Below are 21,074 nucleotides of genomic sequence, written 5' to 3' on the forward strand. Positions count from 1 at the left end.
AAGAAACAGCCAGGAAATTCTAACTGGCTAAAACAACTGAACTGTGCAGTTCTTCAGTAATGACCCAGAGGTATTTTTATAGCAAGGAAACTAACCTCTGCTCCTGTAGTGGAGCTGGTCAGTGGCCAACAGCACAAAATAAGGGCAGCACAGGAAACCTTTCAATTAAGGTGTCTATATAGCCTGTATAGCCTTAACAGGTTGGTTAAGTCAGAGATCACGTTTTGCACTTTGGATATGTTAGGTTTAAGTTTCTCATGAGTTTCACCATTCCCCAATGCCATGAAATACCTTGTTGACAGCTCTTTTAATGAATTTTACTGATACTAGTTTCTATAAAAGCTTCATATGTGTTTTACAAAGGTTCAAACAATGCAATATCAAAAGAGGAACTGGCCAAACACTGGGCATAAAAGCCAAAACAATTAATTCATACAAGACAACAAGACAGTCTGGAGCCACAAAGTGACCCTGAGTTGGTCCACTCATGGGAAACTTCGTTAGGAGCACAAACAGAAAATAACACATTTAAGAATGCATGCGAGAGGCCTATGTTTGCTCTTGAGTGTGAAATTACTGACTACATTCAATATGCTGCATACACTGTGTAGAGCTGCTATGTGTGTAGAGGTCACAGGATTCTCCCAATGTCCCAGTCCATTCTCTCAGTCATATTTCAGAGTTTGAATCAGTCAAGCACACAGAGAAAAAGTCAATAAAATCTGTCTTTTTTTTATTGATGAAGCCTTGAACCATGAGGAAAAATCTTGGCTTATGATGATCCTTGTGAGTATTTTTATCTGGCATACAACAGGTTTGCATGCTGGGTTTGGTTATGCTTAGATATCAGCAGCTGGTAAATGTGTCCTCTTTATTATATGCAGAGAGATTTCACATTAAGACATCCACCTACAGCAAAAATATATACTGTATGATGTGCCTGCACTTATCCTACACTGCAATAAAGTTAACCACAACGGGAAAGCCTCAGTCAGCCTGAACTAAACTCAACCTCACAAATAACGCTTTAATTAGTGGTCTGCCAACCAACGGTCCAAACTAACCCCCACCATTCCTAACAATTTCCAGCTGTTCATGCTCTTGAGCTAATAAGAACCCTGTGTCTCCACCTCTGTCTCTGCTTTACCCGCTGGACAGTAAGCCACACTACTGTCTTATATCTGACTCTGTCTTGATAGCTGCACTTTATCAGCCCCATGGTGCATAATGTGTGATAATGTGTGTTTATTTATTACCAATTAGCTCACAGGCTGATGTGTGGCTCACTGTTTTTATAACTAAGATTCAGTCAACTGCAGCAGCAGGACATCAGACCTGAAGGCAACATGTTTAAAGTAGAGTTAGAAGCCCTGCCAGGATGATATAAATGTGTTTTTTCATCATTTATACACTATATACATAGCCACTCTCTGTGAACCAAACAAATCTTTAAAAAATATCCTTACTTTTTCTGTTATTTGAAGTCAAAGCCCAGAAAGAGCCACATAAAGACTTCTTTAGTGACAGCAAATGTCTTGCAGAAGCCAAGCTTTAAAAATCATATTAGATGTTCGTCACACTGGTTTATTTTACTGATTAATTGAAGGTTAAAAAGCAGAAACCAGGCAAGTGAAGAAATATGAGAGACAAGCACAATGATAAATTTGTGTAGTACATGATTTGCTCTGGCATCCTAAATCAGCTTGCAGCACTCATATCCTTCCTACTGAGAATCACTAGAAACATGGAAATGAAACTGATTAGATGGACTCCCCAAAGAAAAAAAGGAATCACCTGTCAAAGAAAATTAGAAAAGGCAGCAATCCATATAGATTAATACCCGCTCTAAGAGGTCAATGTCTGTCAGAAATCCATCATGTTAATTCCCTCAAAGAAGAAAAGCAATATAGAATAAAGTGAGCTCATTGATTCTGATGATATGATCAATCAGGTAAAATGGAAATAACTGTAAGATAAAAATCAAAGCCGTCTCATCGATGTTCATCATTTTGTTTTTGACACTCTGTCAGTAATTGATTACCAGCTTCAGATACAATAATTATCCTGCTCACTTCCTGCTCTTTTCCACAGACGGTCAAATGGGGCTTGGACAAATGAGGGCATCCTTATGATTTATGACAACAATAACTCTGATGACACAGCAACACAGTAAGCAAGGGAATGATTAGAAGCCCAGTCTTTCCTGAGCAACCAAGTTAATAAGTGTAGCTGTCCAAATGCCACAGTTAATGAAGGAACAAGTTATTTTTGGATGCTACTGCACGTATCCAACTCACACCTGGATAACAGGTCAAGTGGTGCAAAAGCTTATATGACTCATACACACACATTCACCCACATTACAAGACACAAGGACAAGGAATCAGTGTGTGATTTTTACCTTGCTGGAATAAGGTCCAGGGATGAGCAGTTTTAGTGCTTGTCGCTTCAGCTCCGTTAGCCGAGCGTTGCAGTTCTCGCACCATATCCCTCTTTCACTACCAGGGGAGCTTCCACTGCCTGAAGCTGGCGAGCCTGTCCCAAACCCCGGGGAGCCACCTAGGGAGCCCGGTGATCCTGTCCCAATGCCTGGGGAGATGGTCCCTGGTGATCCAGAGAAGGAACCTGGTGAGGAGATCCCCGATCCTGGGGACGGGGTGCCTGTGGAGCTGGGCATGGAGCCAGCACCCTCTGGGGCGGGACGAGTGCTGGAGCGGGTGGTTTCCTCGTAGGCCTTTCGGTACCATGTATCCGGGAAAAAGGAGGCAGATTTGGTCGGGGAGGTGTCGGGCATCTATGAAAAGGTTTTATAAAGTTTACTAAAAGGCTTTTTCACAGCAGGCATCTTGACATGTTATGGCAGGTAAAGCATAATGGGCTACATCATGAAAAGAGGCAACATTGTGTGAATATGTACACAGGTAAGTCTCCCAACAGGTTGCACTGGAATTAAACCAAAACCCTGAGGAATGGGTGAGAGCTCACAGCCTGTATTACAGAATTTAAATGTCAAGCTATTTGCATTTTGCCTGTTTTACAATTCAGTCGAATTGAACAAATCATGCCATATTTGTGAATTCATGAGAGAAAATTAGGAAAAAAATGATCCTGGTTGAGCTTGAAACAGGGTTCCAACATCTGTTCTTACAGTAGACAGTTACAGTATGCCATGCAAACAATCCACACAGGCAATAAAAAGCCTACTTTTCATTAGGGTGTTAAATCAAATGGACATTCAGCTAAAAACCCTCCAACATTTATGCAATACTACACATTTACTGCAACGGTTCAACAACCAAAGTCAAAGCAGTCAACATATTGGATGCTTCCATTAAGCACTAAATAGGATCAAGTCTGCGGAGACCTGTGGTACTTTGTTCTATTCAGCCACACGGGAACATCAAATGAGCCGCAAGGAGTTGAGAATTTGATCTTTTGCGGCTGGGTAAATCCAGCCAGAGAACAGACCCATTGATGTGGTGGAGACTGAGAGGTTGGGCGCTACTGTGATCCCTCACAAGGGCTGTAATAAGGCAGCGCTGAGCAGCCTGATAGGTGGGAATGCTCTATCATCTGCAAGTAAAGAGGTGGGTGCGATGTGACTGAACCTTTCGTTATAAATTAACGATAATTAGGGCTGTAGGTGGTAGGCAGAGGCACAGGTGTGAGTGTATTTAACTGCTTGATCCTCAGTGATAATTAAAAGATGTTGAGGAAATGCATGCCCTTGTTATGACACCATAAGCAGTGATGCGTGAAGTGTGATGCTGACAAAGAATCAACAGCAGAAACAAATCAGGCTCATATTTACATCACCCAGGAAAGAAGGACAAAGTAGTTTACTATAAAATAAAAGGGTGGCTGGTGTGAGATGAAGCACATGCAGCACTGAATGGATGATAAGTTTTTATGTTTCTTCTAACAGAGGAGTGTCCAACCCTGTGTGTGGCTGCAGGAATGAATAACCTACCCCATATTTTCTGCTCCTGCTGCTCACAGACCTCTCCTTAGTCCCCGACAGTGAAGTCATGTTGTAGGTGAGAGGAAAGGGGGAGGAGGAGAGGAGAGGAGAAAGAGACCTCTGCTGCTGCTTCTTCACATTCAAAAAAGGAGACCACCGGGTCGATTTCAATTAACCACACGCCCCTGCAGTTTGCTCTTCTCAAGCTGGAGGTAACCTCACGCCACTTCCAGACGCATGTGGACACCGGTTACATCCCGATTCCCTTAAAAAAAACAAATGGTTTCTTTTCTCCAACGGGTTGTTGTGTTTACAGAAAAAAAAAAAACTCGAATCTCTTCAAAAAAAAAAGCAGGTCGTGTGAGAGGACCGCTCCCAGTCAGCAGAGTGTGGATGAAGCTCTGTGCTCAGCCCTGCCTCTCTCCATCAGCTCTGCGGCTCAGCCAGTCCAGGTGAATCCAAGCCCTCCGGGACGCAGCTCCGACGCACCGCGCAGGTTTCGCGGATTACCGACAGAGTCACTGGATCGAGTAAAATCCTGCCGGTTGCAGACCTCAGCTACAGGAGGCAGTTCCTCGTTGTTTATACTTCAAGTGTTGCTGTCCGCGTATCCTCCTGTTGACTTCCCGAGGCTGCGCACTCTGCTGAAGCCAGCAGTGGACTGAGGAGGCAGGAGCGAGGAGCACATCTGGATGAGGGCGGAGCCAACCTGCCCCTCATCCACCTCAGGCCAATACACATCCAGAGGTTCCAGCTGAGGGGCAGGTGGACTCCTGCATGCTTAAAGGAGAGAGAGAGAGAGAGGGGGGGGGAAAAAAAAAGACTCTTTCGATGGAGATTTGAAACATTAGGCTACTCCAGGGTCTGAAACTTAAAGTTGCATACATATGTAGTGTCATTCAGGGGGAACATTCACAGCTGCAGTATTGAGGGTACTGAGGTCTTGCACTTTACATGCATTTTTGACTGGGTTCAGCATTTTTAGATGGACTAAAAAAAACCCACCAATTTTCTTTCCATATTCTAATTAGATTGGTGAATTCGTTAAACACACAGAAACCAATGAACACTTAACTGAACCATTTCAATTAGAAAAATGTAAACAATTAAAACATTTCACAGACTTTATATTTGCTTTGAACTTGGACTCATGACCAGAGAATTCTTGGTTACAGCCATGGACACCTCCGTTCATGATGAAGCAGACTGTCTAATAAGGTTAAAGGCTCCAAGGGAAGGAGCTGAACAAAAGCACCAAGCGCCAACTCATTTTTGTAACCTCTTTTTGTCTCGATCAACATGCCTGTTAAGAAAAAGGACCCGCAAACACCTATGGCAGTTAAAAAATGCAGTAAAACAAGTTAACTGCCCAGCCTTTCGAAAGAAGCATGTGTATGCAGTCTGCCAAGAAAAGTAAGAAAAGTTTTTTTGGAGAAAAGAAGTCTAGGATTAAGATCCATCCCTTTTGGGAGAGTATAAAAATCAGTGCATGAGCAGTAATCTCTGCATTGGTAATGAAGGAGACACTCCTTCCTGAAGCAAAGCAGTGTGGTCAAGTGTTTTCAGGAACTGAGAGCTGAGAGCCGCTGACAAGTGGTGACACAGTGCACTCTGCTGCTGCCATGAAGGTACTACTTGAGGAATCAGACGCAAACGGCTGAGGGTGTGCTGGACATGATATGCTAATGACAGTTTTAAATCTTCATATCCTCACAGAAATGCATACAGTTGGAATTTGTAGCATAAGAAAGTAGCAGATCTTCACTGGAATAAATATGGAAAGATAAGATAAGCTAGAATTTTATTATTCTTATTATTCTTAAGGAAATTCTTTGCCAGATGTTGCTCGGAAAACGAAATTACACGGCATAAGAATACATGCTTTGCCTTATAGAAAAGCAGTAAGATATACCGTAAGTATGATACATTACTGAATATAAACTTTCAAAACAATAAGCTAAAATAAGACTAGAAATAATACTCACAATGATTCTGAGGTATGCGTTGACATACTGTACATGAAAATGAAATCCCACACCTGATACTCAAACTGATATTACATGAAATTGTGGGAAAAGTAATACTGCAAATGACATTCAGATTTCAGTGTAAGATGTTTCAACTGTTCTTTCTGCAAAAAAGGGGAAGTTATACAGTTTGATGGCCACTTTTAGAAAAGATCTCTTGTGGCTAAAGTTTGTCTGACACAAGCTATATTAAAGTTGCAACAGGCATAATTTAATTCCTTGAATACACAATGTTTCGACATGTAGCGCGACAGCAGGCACGGCATTGGTGTAAGTAATTAAAATTAGTGAGTAAATGGATTCCATTTGCTGCTTCAGTTTCAGGATTCTGGGAGACGTGAAGAGAGCAATATGTCTTGATATGATGGATAAAAATATCAGCTCTGAAACAGGCTTCATGGCAATTTAGGAGGAAAGATGTATTAAAACAGACGGGAGAAGTCAAAAACAAAGACATAAACTGTATGTGTATATTATAATTAAGAAAAGATAAGTGAAGACTGGCTATAAATACAGCCCTGTGACAACATACAAACCTATAGATATTTTTTTGGAAGAACTCAGATATGAAGGTGTTGAATTTAAAATCAGTGTAGTGAATGTATTTCTGACAAAGTGCCAATATATTCTACAGAAATAATGGCAAAATAATAGAGTAAGTTAAACCAATACACAGCAGAATGGTTCATTAACTCAATGAGATGGTTTTGCTTGGTCCCTGTACTTAAGTATTGAATGAAATTGAATAGCAATAACTGGTTTAATGATATTAAGAAATATATGCAGCAGAAAGGGCGAGAAAGACGGTTGTAGCAGCAGTATTTGGGCTGTCCAACAGAGAACACGTATGACTTGGACTTGCAGTTTCAACTCTGTACAATATTAGGTAACATATTCAAACGTTTGTCACTCTGATGTTGTGAAACTGTGATACTGTGTGATGCAAAATGTGTTATTCGTTCTTTAAAATTGCTAAGATACTGGGGACAGGATGGGATGGAGCTTTAGAGGGCTACAGAATGAATGTAAAAGGTGAAGATTTAATACAAACTAAGCAATGTGCAAGACTCTGGAAAAAGCTGTGTAGTGATATTGTTAGCTGTTTTACATCCTCTGTATGTGAGTCTGCCACAGTCACTGTTTTTTTTTTTTTTTTTTTTGTCTGCATTTGTTCTCATTGTTTAACTCCACAAAAGGGGAGTCAACATTATATGAGATTGATGCATATTTTAGTCTTGCAACCAAATATTTTAATATTTAGTGCATGTGTGTGACCATCACCGGCCCTCCCTGAAAGCTAAGCAGACCTTCTTTATTAGAATTCCCTATTATAAGCCAGGGAGGGCAGTGCTACACCTCAGTGATGTGTGGGGGAAACAAACACTGGACAGGACGAACAGGACGAACAGGATGAACAGGGATAGAAAATAACAGGCGTTGCTATTGCAATTAAAGATTGTAAGGTGGTGTGTTATGCCCAACTACTAACTGTCCATCAATAGAAAAAAAAAAATAAAAATTTGAAAAAAGAAAAGAAAACCAAACCAACACAAAAGAAAAAGAGATTCAATAATAAATGAACAAACGGTACTGAGCACCATAATTGTGTGTGTCTTGATAGTATAGAATAGAATAGAATAGGCCAGAAGAGGATGCTAGTGCGAGAGAGAATGAGTTTAGGGTAGAGACTGGAGAGATTCTCAGCACATTCTGGCGGGACCCATCATTTGCTGAAATGGGACTCGGCAGTAGCTGGCGAGACCTGATCAAACATGCAAGTGTGAAGAACCCCGAAGCCCAGAACAGCAATCACGGCAAGGCAGGGCCAAGCCAACAGGGCACCCCCCCCCCCAGGCAGTAGGAGCCACAGGGCGGCACCCCCAGAGAGCCACCGGGGCCACCGTGAACGACGAGGACCCAGAGAACAAGAGGGAGCAGCTACCGACACCCCCAGCGCGCCCAGACCGACCCAGGCGGCCCGGGGCACGAGGACCCACCCGCCACCCAAACCCCAACCCCGCCCACCCCAGCCCCCACCGAACCCCCCACCCCACCACCCGACCCGCCCACCCCCATCCCCTCTCCCTCCCCCGAGGGGGCCAACGGCCCCACACAGCCAGGAAGCCAGACACAGGGGCCGAGCGGCCCACCGAAGGGGCGGCAACCAGCCCATCACAAGGCAGGCCACCACCGGGAGCCGGCCAGAGGAAATCGGAGCCGGGACCCGATGCGAGTCCAGAGAGTAAAAATGGACAGTGTGGTGGGGCCCGGCGACGCCGACAGGGAGGCACCCCGCATACCCCCCGCACCAGGCCCCAGGTGAGCGCAGTACACCCAGGGCCCCCACCCCCCGCAATGCGCCCTGACAACCCACCGGGACAGAGCCACCACATGCCACCAGCCCGCAGCACAGCCACAGCGCCCACCAAGACGGCCAATCCAGCCCCCGCAGCCCACCAAGAGCCATCGCACCTGCCCGGACCCGTCGGGCACGCAGGAGAACCCCCCCCGATCACAGCCCCCAGGTCCCGGGGACCCCCCAGCCACAGCAACATGGATGATGGTCCACCCCCGCCACCCCATAGCCATAAGGGGGCCGGGTCCCACCAGCGAGGCCATATTAGTGAAATCCCCCAATTACTCCCTATTAATATGTCTCCCGATCCCAGACTGGAGACATTATCCCTGCACCGTGATAGTGTAACCCTGAGTGTCATGTGGTGCATTAAAAGTGGGGAGGCTGGGCGAGGCGTCCAGGGGGCAGGCCAGAGGACCACAGAGGATGGCTACTCTGCAGCCTACCCTGGCCCAAGTTCCCCGAGCCGTCCCAGACCTACCCCCAAGGTGTGAGTGTGTGTGGTGCATTAAAAAGAAATTAGAGAGCAGGGGAGGCAAGCAAGAGGGTGATGGGGAAGAGACAAGGCCGTAGAGCCCTGCCATCCGCCCCACCACAGAGCCCATCGTTCCTGCCCCCACCTGCTCTCGGGGCCCTAACTGTTGTGTCCCTATATGTGCCTAAGAGTAACTATATACAGTGATGTGTGAAGTATGTGAAGTGCACAGTAAGAGGCAGTCTGGTGTGGATCCGGCCCATGAGGAGAGAGCAGCGGGGGAGACAGGTAGTAAGACCACCGGTACTGATGCAGAGGGCCCCCAGAGCCCGGAGGCAAGAGGCCGAGGTGGGCCCACACGAACCCGACCGGCCCGGCCAGCACCGAAACCCCCAGAAGTCGCAGCGCTGGAGCAGCGCCCCGGCAGACGCCGTAGCCCCACCACGGGCCAGCCGCATGCAGCACCCTGCCCCGGAGGGAGGACCAGGCCGCACCACCAGGGAGCGAGGGCCACGAGCCCCCACGCCCACCCCGGAGCCGGCACGTCCAGGATGCAGGGCACCCACCCCGCAGCACCACCGAGACCCCACCCACCCCACCACACCCAAGGACAGCACCGGGCCCGGACAGAAGCCCCCAGCCAGCAGAAACTTATCTCCAGTGGCGGCACACAGGCAAGTACCAAGGCCTGTGCCCGGATGAGCCAGAGCCACCCCCCCAGAGAGACCACCCGGCCCCCATGCCAGACCCCCAGGCAGCGGAGGGCCCCCAGCCCCCCCAGGGGAGGGAGTGGGACGAGGACGAGCGGCCAGGCAGGAGAGGAGGGAGGAGGAGGGAAGCAGAGCAGGAAGGGACAGGGGAGCGACCGGAGGGCCGACCCACCCCAAACCCCAGGGCCAGCCAGGGCGCCCCAGAAGAGACCAGCCGCCGCCACCCCCAAGGCCCCGGGAGAGCGCACACACCCAGCAGACCCAGGGCTCGAAGGGAGAGACACCGGGGACACCCACCCCCAGGCAGAGGGGCCCGAGCCACGCTGGCCCCGCAGAGCCAGAGAGCGACCCCAAGAGCAATAGGGAAGGGACACCACCAGTGCATGCACACAGCCTTGAAGTCCATGGTGCCATCCTACTTAAAAAGGTAGAGGGTTAATAAACTGAAATAAAGCAGACAGAAGTCAGACCATACACACAGACAGAATAGTAATTACAATTTTATGAGGGAAGTGGCATACGCCCACATACAAGTGGAGGCTATAGGTTAATATTTATTGATTTAATAAATGGAGACCATTTTTCTTTGAAGGAATCCAATTGGTTTTTTCTGATAGCAGATATTCTCTCAAGTGAAATGTGTTCTGTGAGGAGGTTCAGCCAATGGATGATGTTGAGGGCTTTCTTATCTTTCCAGTTAACTAAAATAGTTTTTTTGGCAATGGCGATAGCTGCAAGTGTGGGTTGGATATGAATGTCTGGAAGGGCTGTTTGCGTTAGATCACCAATTAGGCAAACGGTCGGGGAATGTGGAATCCCGCAGTCCAAAATATTGGAGAGTTTCTGTGTGATTGTTACCCAGAATTGATAGACGGGTGTACAAAGCCACAGAGCGTGAAAGTAAGTGTCCGTCATGTTTTGGGTGCATTGCGTACATGTGTCTGAGCGTGAGAAGCCCATTTTATACAGTTTATATTGTGTTATATGTGTTCTGTGAAGCACCTTAAATTGGATCAATTGTAAGTTGGTGTTTTTAGTCATTTTAAATGTGTTTTCACAGATTTGGGTCCAAAAATCAGAGTCAAAAGATTTGGATACGTCTTTTTCCCATTTTTGAGTTGGTAGGTGTATAGAGTGTGTCTTTGAGAGTAAACTACTGCCACAGTCACTGTTAATGCTCATGTTATCTGAAGCAGCCCTCCGGCCCAGTGGGTGGCGTTACGTCTATAAGTAAGGTTTCCGACCCACGAGTGACAACAAACAACAAGTTACAACAGGACTAGTCTGTACGACGCGTTGCTTTCGCTGTTAACGTTTAATACTTTCTGGTTTTTGGGTCCGTGTTTAGCTAGCTTTGTGTAGCAGCGGATTTGTACAAACACGACGATGCCCGGACTGTTTACTGAAGCTGGAAGCTAACTATCCCTCAATTTTACGATTTTTCAGGTGAGTAGCTCGTTGTAGGTGCATCCCTCACTTGGTTTGCACCCGACAGAGATAGTCGGTCACTTTTAGGGTTTAAATCCCCACGTTTGGAGGCTAATTATCTCGTTGTTTTGGTTGTTGAATGCTAATGTTACCTATAACTATTCAGGTAGTAACGGTAAGTAACGGCGTTAGCTGGTAATGACCACAGACTGTATAAGTCTATGGTAATGATAAGTAACTGTCTTTGGGAACAGTGTAAACCCAGTGAATACATTCATGTCACGTTTTCACATATAAAAAGCTGGTTGTGAGGGTGTAAATGTTTACTGGCTGCACAAGCAATGTCATGCTGCATCTTGTCTGCTAGCAACCTGATGACGCCTCTCCTCTGTCCAGCTATCCTGCTAGCTTACAGCACATCTTGGGATACGGGTGTTATACTGCATCGTTTACAATCTACATTCTGGACATTCAACGCAGTGTATACACATGTAGTTATATTTAAATGCATATTTTCTACATCTTCTGTCTCTGTGACAACAGGCTTTACCTGATGTCAGCAAACAAATGTAATAAATGCAACGGGAAGAGGAATTTAATTGCGTCAAGGCCAAAGTCCAGCCTGTTACATAGGATCCAAGTGTTGTTGGTTGGCTGAGGAGTATCATTTCTTTATTCTGACCTGTTTTTTTTTCCACCAGACACCCGCCTAACCTGTTACTTGTCTGTCAGCTGCAGCACCTTCACAGGAGACTCAAGGCACTAATGTGAAGGAAATCTGATAGATGCAGAAATGAAAGGTAACCAATCATGCATTCATTTCACTTTCTGAAGTTCATAATCAGTTCAAATGCTTTTAAGACACAGCTAAATTTTGGTTCTTCATACACAAAACACAATCCCAAAAGACAGCAAAAGTATGACTGCAAATGATCTTTCAGGTAGACCTCCAAAAACAACAAAAATGAAGCCTAAGAAGACGTCAACAGATAAAGGCACCTCAGACATCGTGTCATCTTCAGCTACAGAGGAATTGAATGCTGTGTCAGACAGGAATTTCACCACTGCCAGCTCTTGTGATGTAAGTTCCTCCCCAGTTACTGCAAAAAGAGGCAGGAGAAAAACAGGACAGACACAAGAACCCTGCCTGACCTCCACACCAGTGCACAGCCCCTCCACAGACGTCCTGTCCAATATTTCAAACTCGCCTCATTCAGTGAAAGAAGTGGAATTGGGAGACACTAAAATCACCACTCGGCCAAAGGTGTGAGATTAACGTAAACTTATTTTTACTGATATTACCTCAAGCTACACAGTTCATTTGAGTAATTCCATTCTGTGTTGTAGACGTCAGAGGTAGATTCATCATGTTCCAAATCAAAATCCCAAGGCAGACCTAAGAGGGGTCGTGCTACCCTGACAAGAAATGGTGGACGAAGGGCATCAAATGAACAATTGCAAACCTGCAGTAAAACCAACGGGCCTCCAGCCAAGCGTCGGCGTGGTAGGACGCGGAAGAATGAGATTTGCAATTTAAAAGGAGAAACCACTACTCAGAGCTGTGAACGCCCCAGACCACGATTTGAACTCCCTGAGTCACCGGAGCAAGGTAGGGCCTTGTTTTTGTCTGCCTCATTATACATTTAGGAGGTTGTCCCTGCTCACAAGCCAAAGAAAAATTGCATATAACTGCAATATTTGCAGAATTTGTCTAAAATGTGTTGTACTGTGGGTGGTTTCATCTGTGCTAGGATGGCTACTAGGTCTGGGAGAACGAAGCATAATAATCCGCTCTAATTCGATTTTATCTCTGTGAACCCCCCTCTCCAAAATAGATGATTCCTTGCTGTCCTCAGATCTGTCAATAGAGCTGAGTCACTATGAGGAACAGCTGCCTTCATTGCCCTTCCAAGAAGATGAGGAAAGTGATGAGGAGGAGGAAGAGCTACCAAGTTTCTTGATGCAGGCGGACAGAAGTGAGAGAAACTGCAGTGGTTGACAACTAGGGCTGCAACTAACGATGAATCGATTAATCGTCTGAGCATGATATGTCATCAAAAGCGGAAGAGAGCGTGCAATGCAACAGAAATCACCGTCTGAGCGGAGTGCATATATAGTATATGCATATATATGCACGATACAGCGCGGACATCCGTGCGTATCGTGCATATATATGTACTATGCAGCGCGGATGTCCGTCCGTGTTCAGTGCTCGGCTCGGACGGTGATTTCTGTTGCATTGCACGCTCACGTCCGCTTTTGATGATGTATCGTGCTCAGACGATTCATCGTTAGTTGCAACCCTACTGAGAACAAATAGTTGGATTGTGTGTATTTACTGTGTACTTTAAGGTGAATGTATTATTGAAATTTTTCCTTTCAGAGCTCCCGTCCATTAGAGAAGGTGTGTTTGTGTGGCACAAATTTAGAAATTATCCATTCTGGCCTGCATTGGTAAGTGCAACAGTGTGTGGCTCCGTCTCCTAAGAAGATGCTTCTAACAAAGTTTTTGATGGAAAGATATACAGTTTGTCAAATTCTATGGTGTTTTCTTATATCCAATAACTCAACAAATGAGCTAGTGAGTGTTAGGCATTTTTGAATTTAGCATTTAATCAGTGACTTAGAAACCTATTTTGCAAAACTGTTGAGTTTTTCTGTTGTACAACTAATTTATTAGCTGATGAAGCATTCCAGACTTCATATGAGGGGAAGATAACATTTGAGGGATGGCTGAATTGAAATATCGTTACGGCCTTGAAATATTCGTGACCCATAAAAGGCAGTCAAAACCCTGAAAGCCTTAATCGTTTAAAATGCTTTAAAATCTGTCCTGTTCTTCTTTGCAGGTTAAAAGTGTGAACCGTAAGCAGAAAAAAGCCAGCATCGTGTTTCTTGAGTATTCAAGCATTCAGAAAAAGAAAGGGTATGAAATATAATGCATTTTCTTTCATTGCTTTGTTGGTTATTGCCTCTGAACATTTGTTTGTAAAATCCCTGTACGGTCTTATGTGATGTCATTAAACCTGTCTGCACAAGTTGAGATGTTTGCACTACACATTATTAATCAAATCATGTGGAGTTTGATTTTCAGTCGTGCTTTTGTGTACCTGAAGGTTTGCTGTGGCCCTGAAATCCCTGAAGCCTTTTGATTGTGAAGAAGCTAATGAGCTAGTGGTAAGAACTACTCCTAAATTACTTTTGACTATTTTCATCAAATATTGTTTAACTTACACAGTACCAGACTGCCTCTCTTACTGATGTTTGCCACAGTGTAAAGCCAAAGAAAAGTTTGATGCTACAATTACATGGTGCTTGGAACTCAAAACAGACTACGAATTCAAGATTGGTCAGTATTGCTCATTTATTGCTTTTGCAAACAGAAACAGACAAGGCACATTGATATCCACATCCATTTTATTAAATCCTCTGAACCCCTAGCAGTTTTTTGGTGGTCTTTTTTTGTTTTGTTTTGCTCCTGTCACAATTTTAGCCACTGTAATATAAAATCCTGCACTTCTATGGAAAAAACACGATAGCAAGAAGTAGCGCGAACTCAATAAGCTATTTTGTGCACTATACTAACATTATAATGCCATGAATGAAATAATAAAGAAAAAAAATCAAAGTTGAATTTGTTTTTTCCATGATAATCATTTTACAAAACAATGAGATGGGATCAACATGTACAACATTTTTCTAAGTTCCCACAGGTGTTGCCAACACTGGAAAAAAATTGCGGCTCTATAAACTATAGAGATTTTCCTATGTAAATTTTTTTATTTGTTTCCCTATGTGTCTCCTATGTGCTCTGTGTAAAAACAGTCTGAGTTCAGCCGAGTTCAGCTGAAAAGTCCCTAATTTTTTTTCATCTGACTGCTGGTCATTATTGGCTTCTAATTTGTGCTGAGGAGTGCAGAATTTTTGTTCCTTGCAAAATCTGATGCAGACCGTTTAAAAAAAAAAAAGAAAAAAAAAGAAACAAAAAAAAAGCTTCCTCTCAAACTCGCCAGTGGGTTTTGATTTGTAGAGGTCTAATAATATTGTTTTGATACCACTGAATTAGTAGCAGTACTAATTATGTTATGTCTTTGTAGCATGTGGCTCGTTTTCTGGTTCCTTCATCGAGTACTTTGATCATGACATGAGTAAGTGTGGCTCTCATATGGCATCAGAAAACTAGACTATGAAAATTTAATTATACCTGCAGTCCTACTTGGTCCTGATGATGTTCTACATTGCTGCTCTTTAACTTCTCTAGGCTATCCAGTGAGGAGAAAATATCCGCAGGCAGAATCAGAGCGACTAACTCTGGGCAGTGATGTGATGACGGAGGAGCCATGTGATGATCTTAAGGAGGACAGCTTTAGTGAACAGCAGGAGGAAGTAGGCAGGAGTTCAAAGAGACTACTGCCAGACCGAACCCATGCTGCCCACAACCGTGCTAATGAGAAACTTGTACATTTCATTGTCAAGCAGCGCATGGTGGAAGGACACCTCTTGGTATGATTACATCTATTGTTGTATTGCTGTTGTAGCTTTTAGATTAGCAACCACTTTCTCAATACCATTTACCTATTATTCATGCCTTGAAGGCTTCCATAACAGGGTTTCTGCAGGGCATTAAAAAGCATTAATAGTCATTAAATTGATTTTGCGAAAATTAAAGCCTTAAATGGCATTAAAAATCATTACATTTAATTCTCAGTGGCATTAAAAATTCTTTCTGCAGTTTTCAAGAAAAATATTTGACAATAATAGTATATAATTATAGACTGCGATTTGTCAAATATGTGCATCTGCGTAAACATGCCGAACCATTGTGGTAATTGTTCTGGCCGGTCGCGTACAATTGCCAAAACTGCATGTTTTTAACCCTTGTGTTGTCCTGCGGGTCAAATTGACCCATTTTAAAGTTTGAAAATGTGGGAGGGGGAAATTTTCACAGTGAAACTTCTGATATCCACATTTTCAACATTTTTGGGAAATTTTTGAACATTTTTTGGTGAAAAAAAAATGCTAAAAAAATGTTTCTTAAGAACATTCTTAAGAATGTTCTGAAAGAAAATATCAGAAGTTTTACTGATATATATGTAATCACTTTAGATATTTTTAGGATTTTTTTTGGAAGATTTTTTACTCATTTTTTGAAAATATTTACAAGAATTTTCTTGCCAAATTTGGGGGATTTTTTTTTTAAAATAAAACTTTTAAGGGAAACTTTTAAGCAATTATTGGAATTTTCTTCCTAAAGGTTTTGCAAATTTTCAGAAATTTGGGGAATTTTTTTTGCTGAATTTTTGGAATTTTTTTCAGACAAGGAAACAATATTTTTTGGTGTCTGTAAATGAAGACAACAGGAAGGTTAAAGTGGCTGGCAGGTTGGACCAGGTGGAGGAGAGCTGGGAAATGGGGAAATGCAAATTCCAGCAAAAGTGGCTAGAAAACGTGGATTTCAGAGAATGAGGTGTGGTCAGGAGTGGCTTCAGGAATAGTGAAATGTAGGGACAGTTTTCATATAAAAATCATCTTTAACAAAAAAAAAAAACAAACCCATGTAATTTGTTGAGTTCACGGTTGTGGCATTGAAATTTTTACAGTATAGCATTAAAAAGCATTAAATTTGACTGGTTGATATCTGCAGAAACCCTGCATAAAGAAACATGTGATGTAGTGAGCTGGCACTTGGCCAGAGCATTTTGCGAACTCAGAAAAAGTACTGTTAAGTGCTTATGGATTCATGGAAAGTACACTTCACCCTAGATGCCAGTCACCAGTGCCATGTAATACAACACAAATGTCTGTGTTGAACTATCACCAATGATTTGAAAGGGTACTCGGAAGTAATTGTGTCTTTATCAACCAATGTTTTCAATTTATGAGTAACACTTTATAACATCCTCAAAACCCTCCTGTTCAGTGCCACCATCATTTTCTTTTCCTATGCTCTTGTTAAGTGTAAAGCATCCTTAAGTCACTTGAAAAGCACTATATGAATGCAAGCTATTAAAATTATGACTGTAGCTGAATTTGCCTGCTCAGATTATATCACTTTTTAGGATCTTAGTTCATGGCTATCACAGTACAAGGCTACTGTGAAAAATGTCTCATGTTAAAACAAAAGATAGAATCTTAACTACAAAAATACACAAATATATCACACAATACTTCATAAGTGAATATCACTTGCATACAGTTAGGTTAGTGTCTAACCAGTAATTGCTGGAGCAACCTACCTATTCCTGGAAGGTGGTTAGTCAGTTTCTGGTAAAGCAAACAGTAATAAAGTTATTGAAAAGTGCTGAGCAGGAGAAGAGCAGTTGAACATTACAGAGGTCAGTTGAGATCATTTCAAGTCCCTCTCTGGTTTTAACAGCTAAAAACTCATGTGTAAAAGCTGCATATTTAGATTTTTTTCCATGAAAATAATGATTTCCTGCCTTGAAAATTACATCAATGTAACCCTACAGTGTTGCTCCCATCAGAATGTGCAGCTCTATAAAGTTTCTACTTCTTTCTCTACTCGCCCCTCCAACTTGCTGCAGCTGAACCACACCAGCTCTGTTTAAACACAGTCAGTGATAATGAAAGTCCCGCCCTGCAAGTAGACAGGATTGTTCCTTACGTTTCTTATGTATGAAACCCTGGATGTCTATATTCCATGTTTTTGATACTGTTAACAATATGCTGCAGTTTCAATGTGTAAATGCTCATCCATGCCATTGACGCCATATTATTCTTTTGATATGTTCTCCACCATAAACAAACACTATATGGACATGACAGCCGGGTTAAAAAAATAACAACTTTTCTTTGGAGAAAAAAAAATGGTACAGCTGCAAATCTGCCCAAAGCACCAGTGAACTGCCCTCAATTTTGCATAATTACAAATGGCTGTTTGCTCCCTAGGAATGTAAATCATGTAGAAGCTCAACCCCTTTTGCCAAGACTAATGGGTGTGTTCAGGTGTGCAAATCTGAAAGCAATATATACATAGGTGATGATTTATGAAAGAAATATTTGTACTTTAGATTTCTAAATATGTCAGAGAGTGAGAAATTAAATCTGTTTTGAGATTTTAATGTAGTGAAATAAGATATGTACAATTAATCGTGGTCAATATTTGTGGTATAGTAGGCATTACAACCAGCACTATAAAGAGGAACCATCTCTGACTAAATAAGTCCGAGTGAAGTAATCCATCCTTCCTTTTTCACTCTCCTTACAGGCTGTGATCCGTGGACAGCAGCAGTCCAGATGGCTTCGCTCTTTTTTAAGTGCCAGTCGGAGACGGGTGGTGAACATATACCTGGAGGATGACCAGCAGTTGGACCAAGTCTACTGGTACCTAAATGAGCTCTATGCAACGGCTGTGGGCAGTGCCTCTTGTCGAGATGAGGTGAAATCCATGGAGCGTGTCCCTTTTGTTCTGGATGTGCTTCTTCCTGAGGTGAGCTGAAGCTTTATATCAGTGCTCATGTGTGTGACTTTGTGTGTTTCTGGTATGCAGGTCCCAGTTTATAGTGCGACAGGTGTTTACGATTATTGTCTTTGTGTGAAGGCGATCATCAATGCCATTGCCGGGGTAGACCAAGTGTCAGTGAAAAAGGCAGAAGAAAAGTACCTAAAAGGACGATGTATAAGTAACAGGTAAGAGCTTGATATATGGAACCAATAAAAGGAAATATTTTTACTCTAAATACTGAATATGTGTACTGACTGCTCTTTTTTTCTGCTTTTTTTCAGAGAAAGACAGGAGTTTGATTTGATGCTTGAGCGGCAGATGAAAAAGAAATTCTAGGCACTTGTTCTCGGACCATATCAGTCACAAAACTTAAGATTCTAAGGAAGAGGATTAAATGAAATTTTTTTTTTTAATTACAATTTTTTTTTTTTTTTTTTAAGAAAAAGGTTTTGTTCATAAGTAATTCAGCCATACTTGTGTGCCTTGCAATCAAAGATAAATCGCACCACGCTGATTAAGCTCTCCTTCATAATAATGACAGTATATGTAAGCTCAGGACTTCAAGCATGCAAACTGGAAACCATAAATGCTGGCTTTAAAATCAAACCATAACAATCATGATCATATAATAACAATCTCATGTCTTAACTTTGATTCATGCCAGGTTGGTAACAGTATGTAAACTTTCAAATTGTGGTTTGATCATTTTTTTAAGTTTGTCATCTGCATTTGCTTTTGTGTGTTTTTTTTTTTTTTTTAAACTTATTTTTTATTATACATGTTGTTACACAGTAAAGACTTTTACACACTAAGGGATGGACAGTGTCACCACAGCTGTAATCCTGAGCCAAAAATGTGCTATTGTGTTCCTGTTTTACATAATGAATGAACTGCTGTCAGTCCATGAATTTAGTAAGAAAATCATAAAATGTGTGTGTAAAGAGACGTGCTTAAGTGAAAGTATTACATTTTCCTCTATTTTGTGTAATTGGATGCAAATGATGAGCCCATTGCTGTGTTTACAGTAGGGAAAGTAACATATTTTGTTAAAGTGAGAAGTCCATATATCCCCTGCAGCAGACAGACATTTAAACTGACATTGTCTTGAAAACCTTCAGTTAAAACTCCATGCCAAGCCTAGTCTCCCAAAAATTACTTTTGTATACCACTAAGCTCCATTCTAAGTTACAGTTTTAGGGAAGCATATTTTCTCCCTGTTTACGTTTGCTTATGACATATCACAAATGTGTTTCCAATCAACATGTCTTCGCCATTTACTTTATTGTTTTCCAGCGGTCGCTCCTTTTCGACCGGCCGATCATACATTAGATAGGGCGAGACTCGTCACCCTGGTAACCCAGACAATGGACATGAAGCTTCAAACATGTTGTGAAAGGGTGTATTTAAATTCAAACCATGATATTTTCCTAAACCTAACCAGGCAGTGAGTGAACATGTCTAAAAATAATGATCCCACAGGTTACGCAAACCCTATTCCTCTGGGTGAAAGGACTGTCTCACTAGCATGGCTCTTTCAATGTAAAGATGTTTTCTACCACATCATGCTGTTTCTGTCAAAATGTAATTTAAAATGCAGCTTAGTTATATAGGAATATCATTTATGGGCGATAGGGTTAGCACGTCTGCTGGGCAAAGCAAGATCCCATTATGACTGCGAAAGAGCTGCAAGAAGGTTTCACTGACACCAAAAGCTCATTTCTGAATGTCTGTTTGCTGCAAATTGACCAATTGAAATTTTACCTCTGCAAAGTTTCACTTGTCACTTCAAAAATATGAACATTTGAGAAAAGAGAAAAGAGATCATGTGCTAAGCAGTGCAACATTACCACATCTGTGTACTGTTTTCAGCCTTTTATGTTAATTATTAACTTATAAACACCTTTCATCCCACACCTGAAGTAGTTTTTCTGTTGAAGCAGCTCTGTTCAACGTCAAATCTTTGATCTTAGATCTTCATCTGCAACTTTTGGCACAGCTTGAGTGACAAAAATGAGATAAGGCTGCAGTTTACAGGCCCTTCTTCCTGCTGTTGATTGCTCCATAATAGACAAGTGGGCAGCTTCTCTCACACTGAAACTGTTTAACACAAGGCGATCACAAATTATACATCTCTCTGCCTATGCACCACAGGCCTTCCTGAATTACTTTAGTTTTTAGTTTCCCTTTTCCTGCTTCCTAGTTTATTCAAGGTTTTTGTTGTTCTTGTGTCTTTTTTAAACATGATTTTGATATTTCTTTATAAATGTGTATCCATATTGTGCATGACATTAAATTAACCATTACTCTAGATGTGACTCTACTGCTTGGGAAATGCATCATTTTAAATAAAAGCAAAGCAAACACATGTTGAATATGTGAGATATCAGAAGTACTCACCAATGGTTAATAATTGCATTAATAAAGAGCCAAAATCCTAAGTGGCTTCCAGGCTGGACTCTATTCTTCAGCAGACCCGCTTCAAGGAACTAAAGTTTGGCTTCTTATCCACAGCAGCTTCACTACCACACTACCACTAACACCCAGCCTTAGGAACCCCCCCCCCCCTGGGTCTTTTAGCTGGTGTAATCTGTACCCTCTGATTTTTGCTAACAGAGGGCCCATTCCTCAGTTTGTCTGCACATTGAGTTTCTT

General features: G+C 42.5%; 2 protein-coding genes across 4 annotated transcripts in view; one reads left to right on the top strand and one right to left on the bottom strand.

Moving 5' to 3' along the window:
* Positions 1–4,627, bottom strand: part of kif26ba (kinesin family member 26Ba) — a 98,465-nt gene extending 93,838 nt beyond the window's left edge. For both annotated transcript variants that reach the window (XM_035955525.2, XM_023286426.3), the window contains exons 1-2: positions 3,971–4,627; positions 2,402–2,794 (exon numbers count right to left, since the gene is read on the bottom strand). In XM_035955525.2, coding sequence (XP_035811418.2) covers positions 2,402–2,794; positions 3,971–4,030 — 453 coding nt within the window. In that variant the 5' untranslated portion in view covers positions 4,031–4,627. The remainder of the gene's footprint in view (positions 1–2,401; positions 2,795–3,970) is intronic.
* Positions 4,628–10,776: 6,149 nt separating this feature from the next.
* si:dkey-127k13.1 (PWWP domain-containing DNA repair factor 3A) lies at positions 10,777–20,785 on the top strand. Of its 2 annotated transcripts, none has more exons than XM_023286423.3 (14): positions 10,777–10,975; positions 11,659–11,757; positions 11,899–12,221; positions 12,305–12,566; positions 12,793–12,933; positions 13,341–13,411; positions 13,807–13,883; positions 14,074–14,134; positions 14,231–14,306; positions 15,055–15,105; positions 15,219–15,460; positions 18,186–18,407; positions 18,519–18,607; positions 18,704–20,785. In XM_023286423.3, the coding sequence occupies exons 2-14, from the start codon at positions 11,751–11,753 to the stop codon at positions 18,756–18,758; spliced, it is 1,677 nt and encodes a 558-aa protein (XP_023142191.1). In that variant the 5' UTR covers positions 10,777–10,975; positions 11,659–11,750; the 3' UTR covers positions 18,759–20,785. The 2 variants fall into 2 exon arrangements, with proteins under 2 accessions (XP_023142191.1, XP_023142193.1); XM_023286425.3 differs by having other exon boundaries at positions 11,690–11,757.
* The last annotated feature ends 289 nt before the right edge of the window (positions 20,786–21,074 follow it).

Source organism: Amphiprion ocellaris, chromosome 1 (genome assembly GCF_022539595.1).
Source record: "Amphiprion ocellaris isolate individual 3 ecotype Okinawa chromosome 1, ASM2253959v1, whole genome shotgun sequence".
Lineage (NCBI taxonomy): Eukaryota > Metazoa > Chordata > Actinopteri > Pomacentridae > Amphiprion > Amphiprion ocellaris.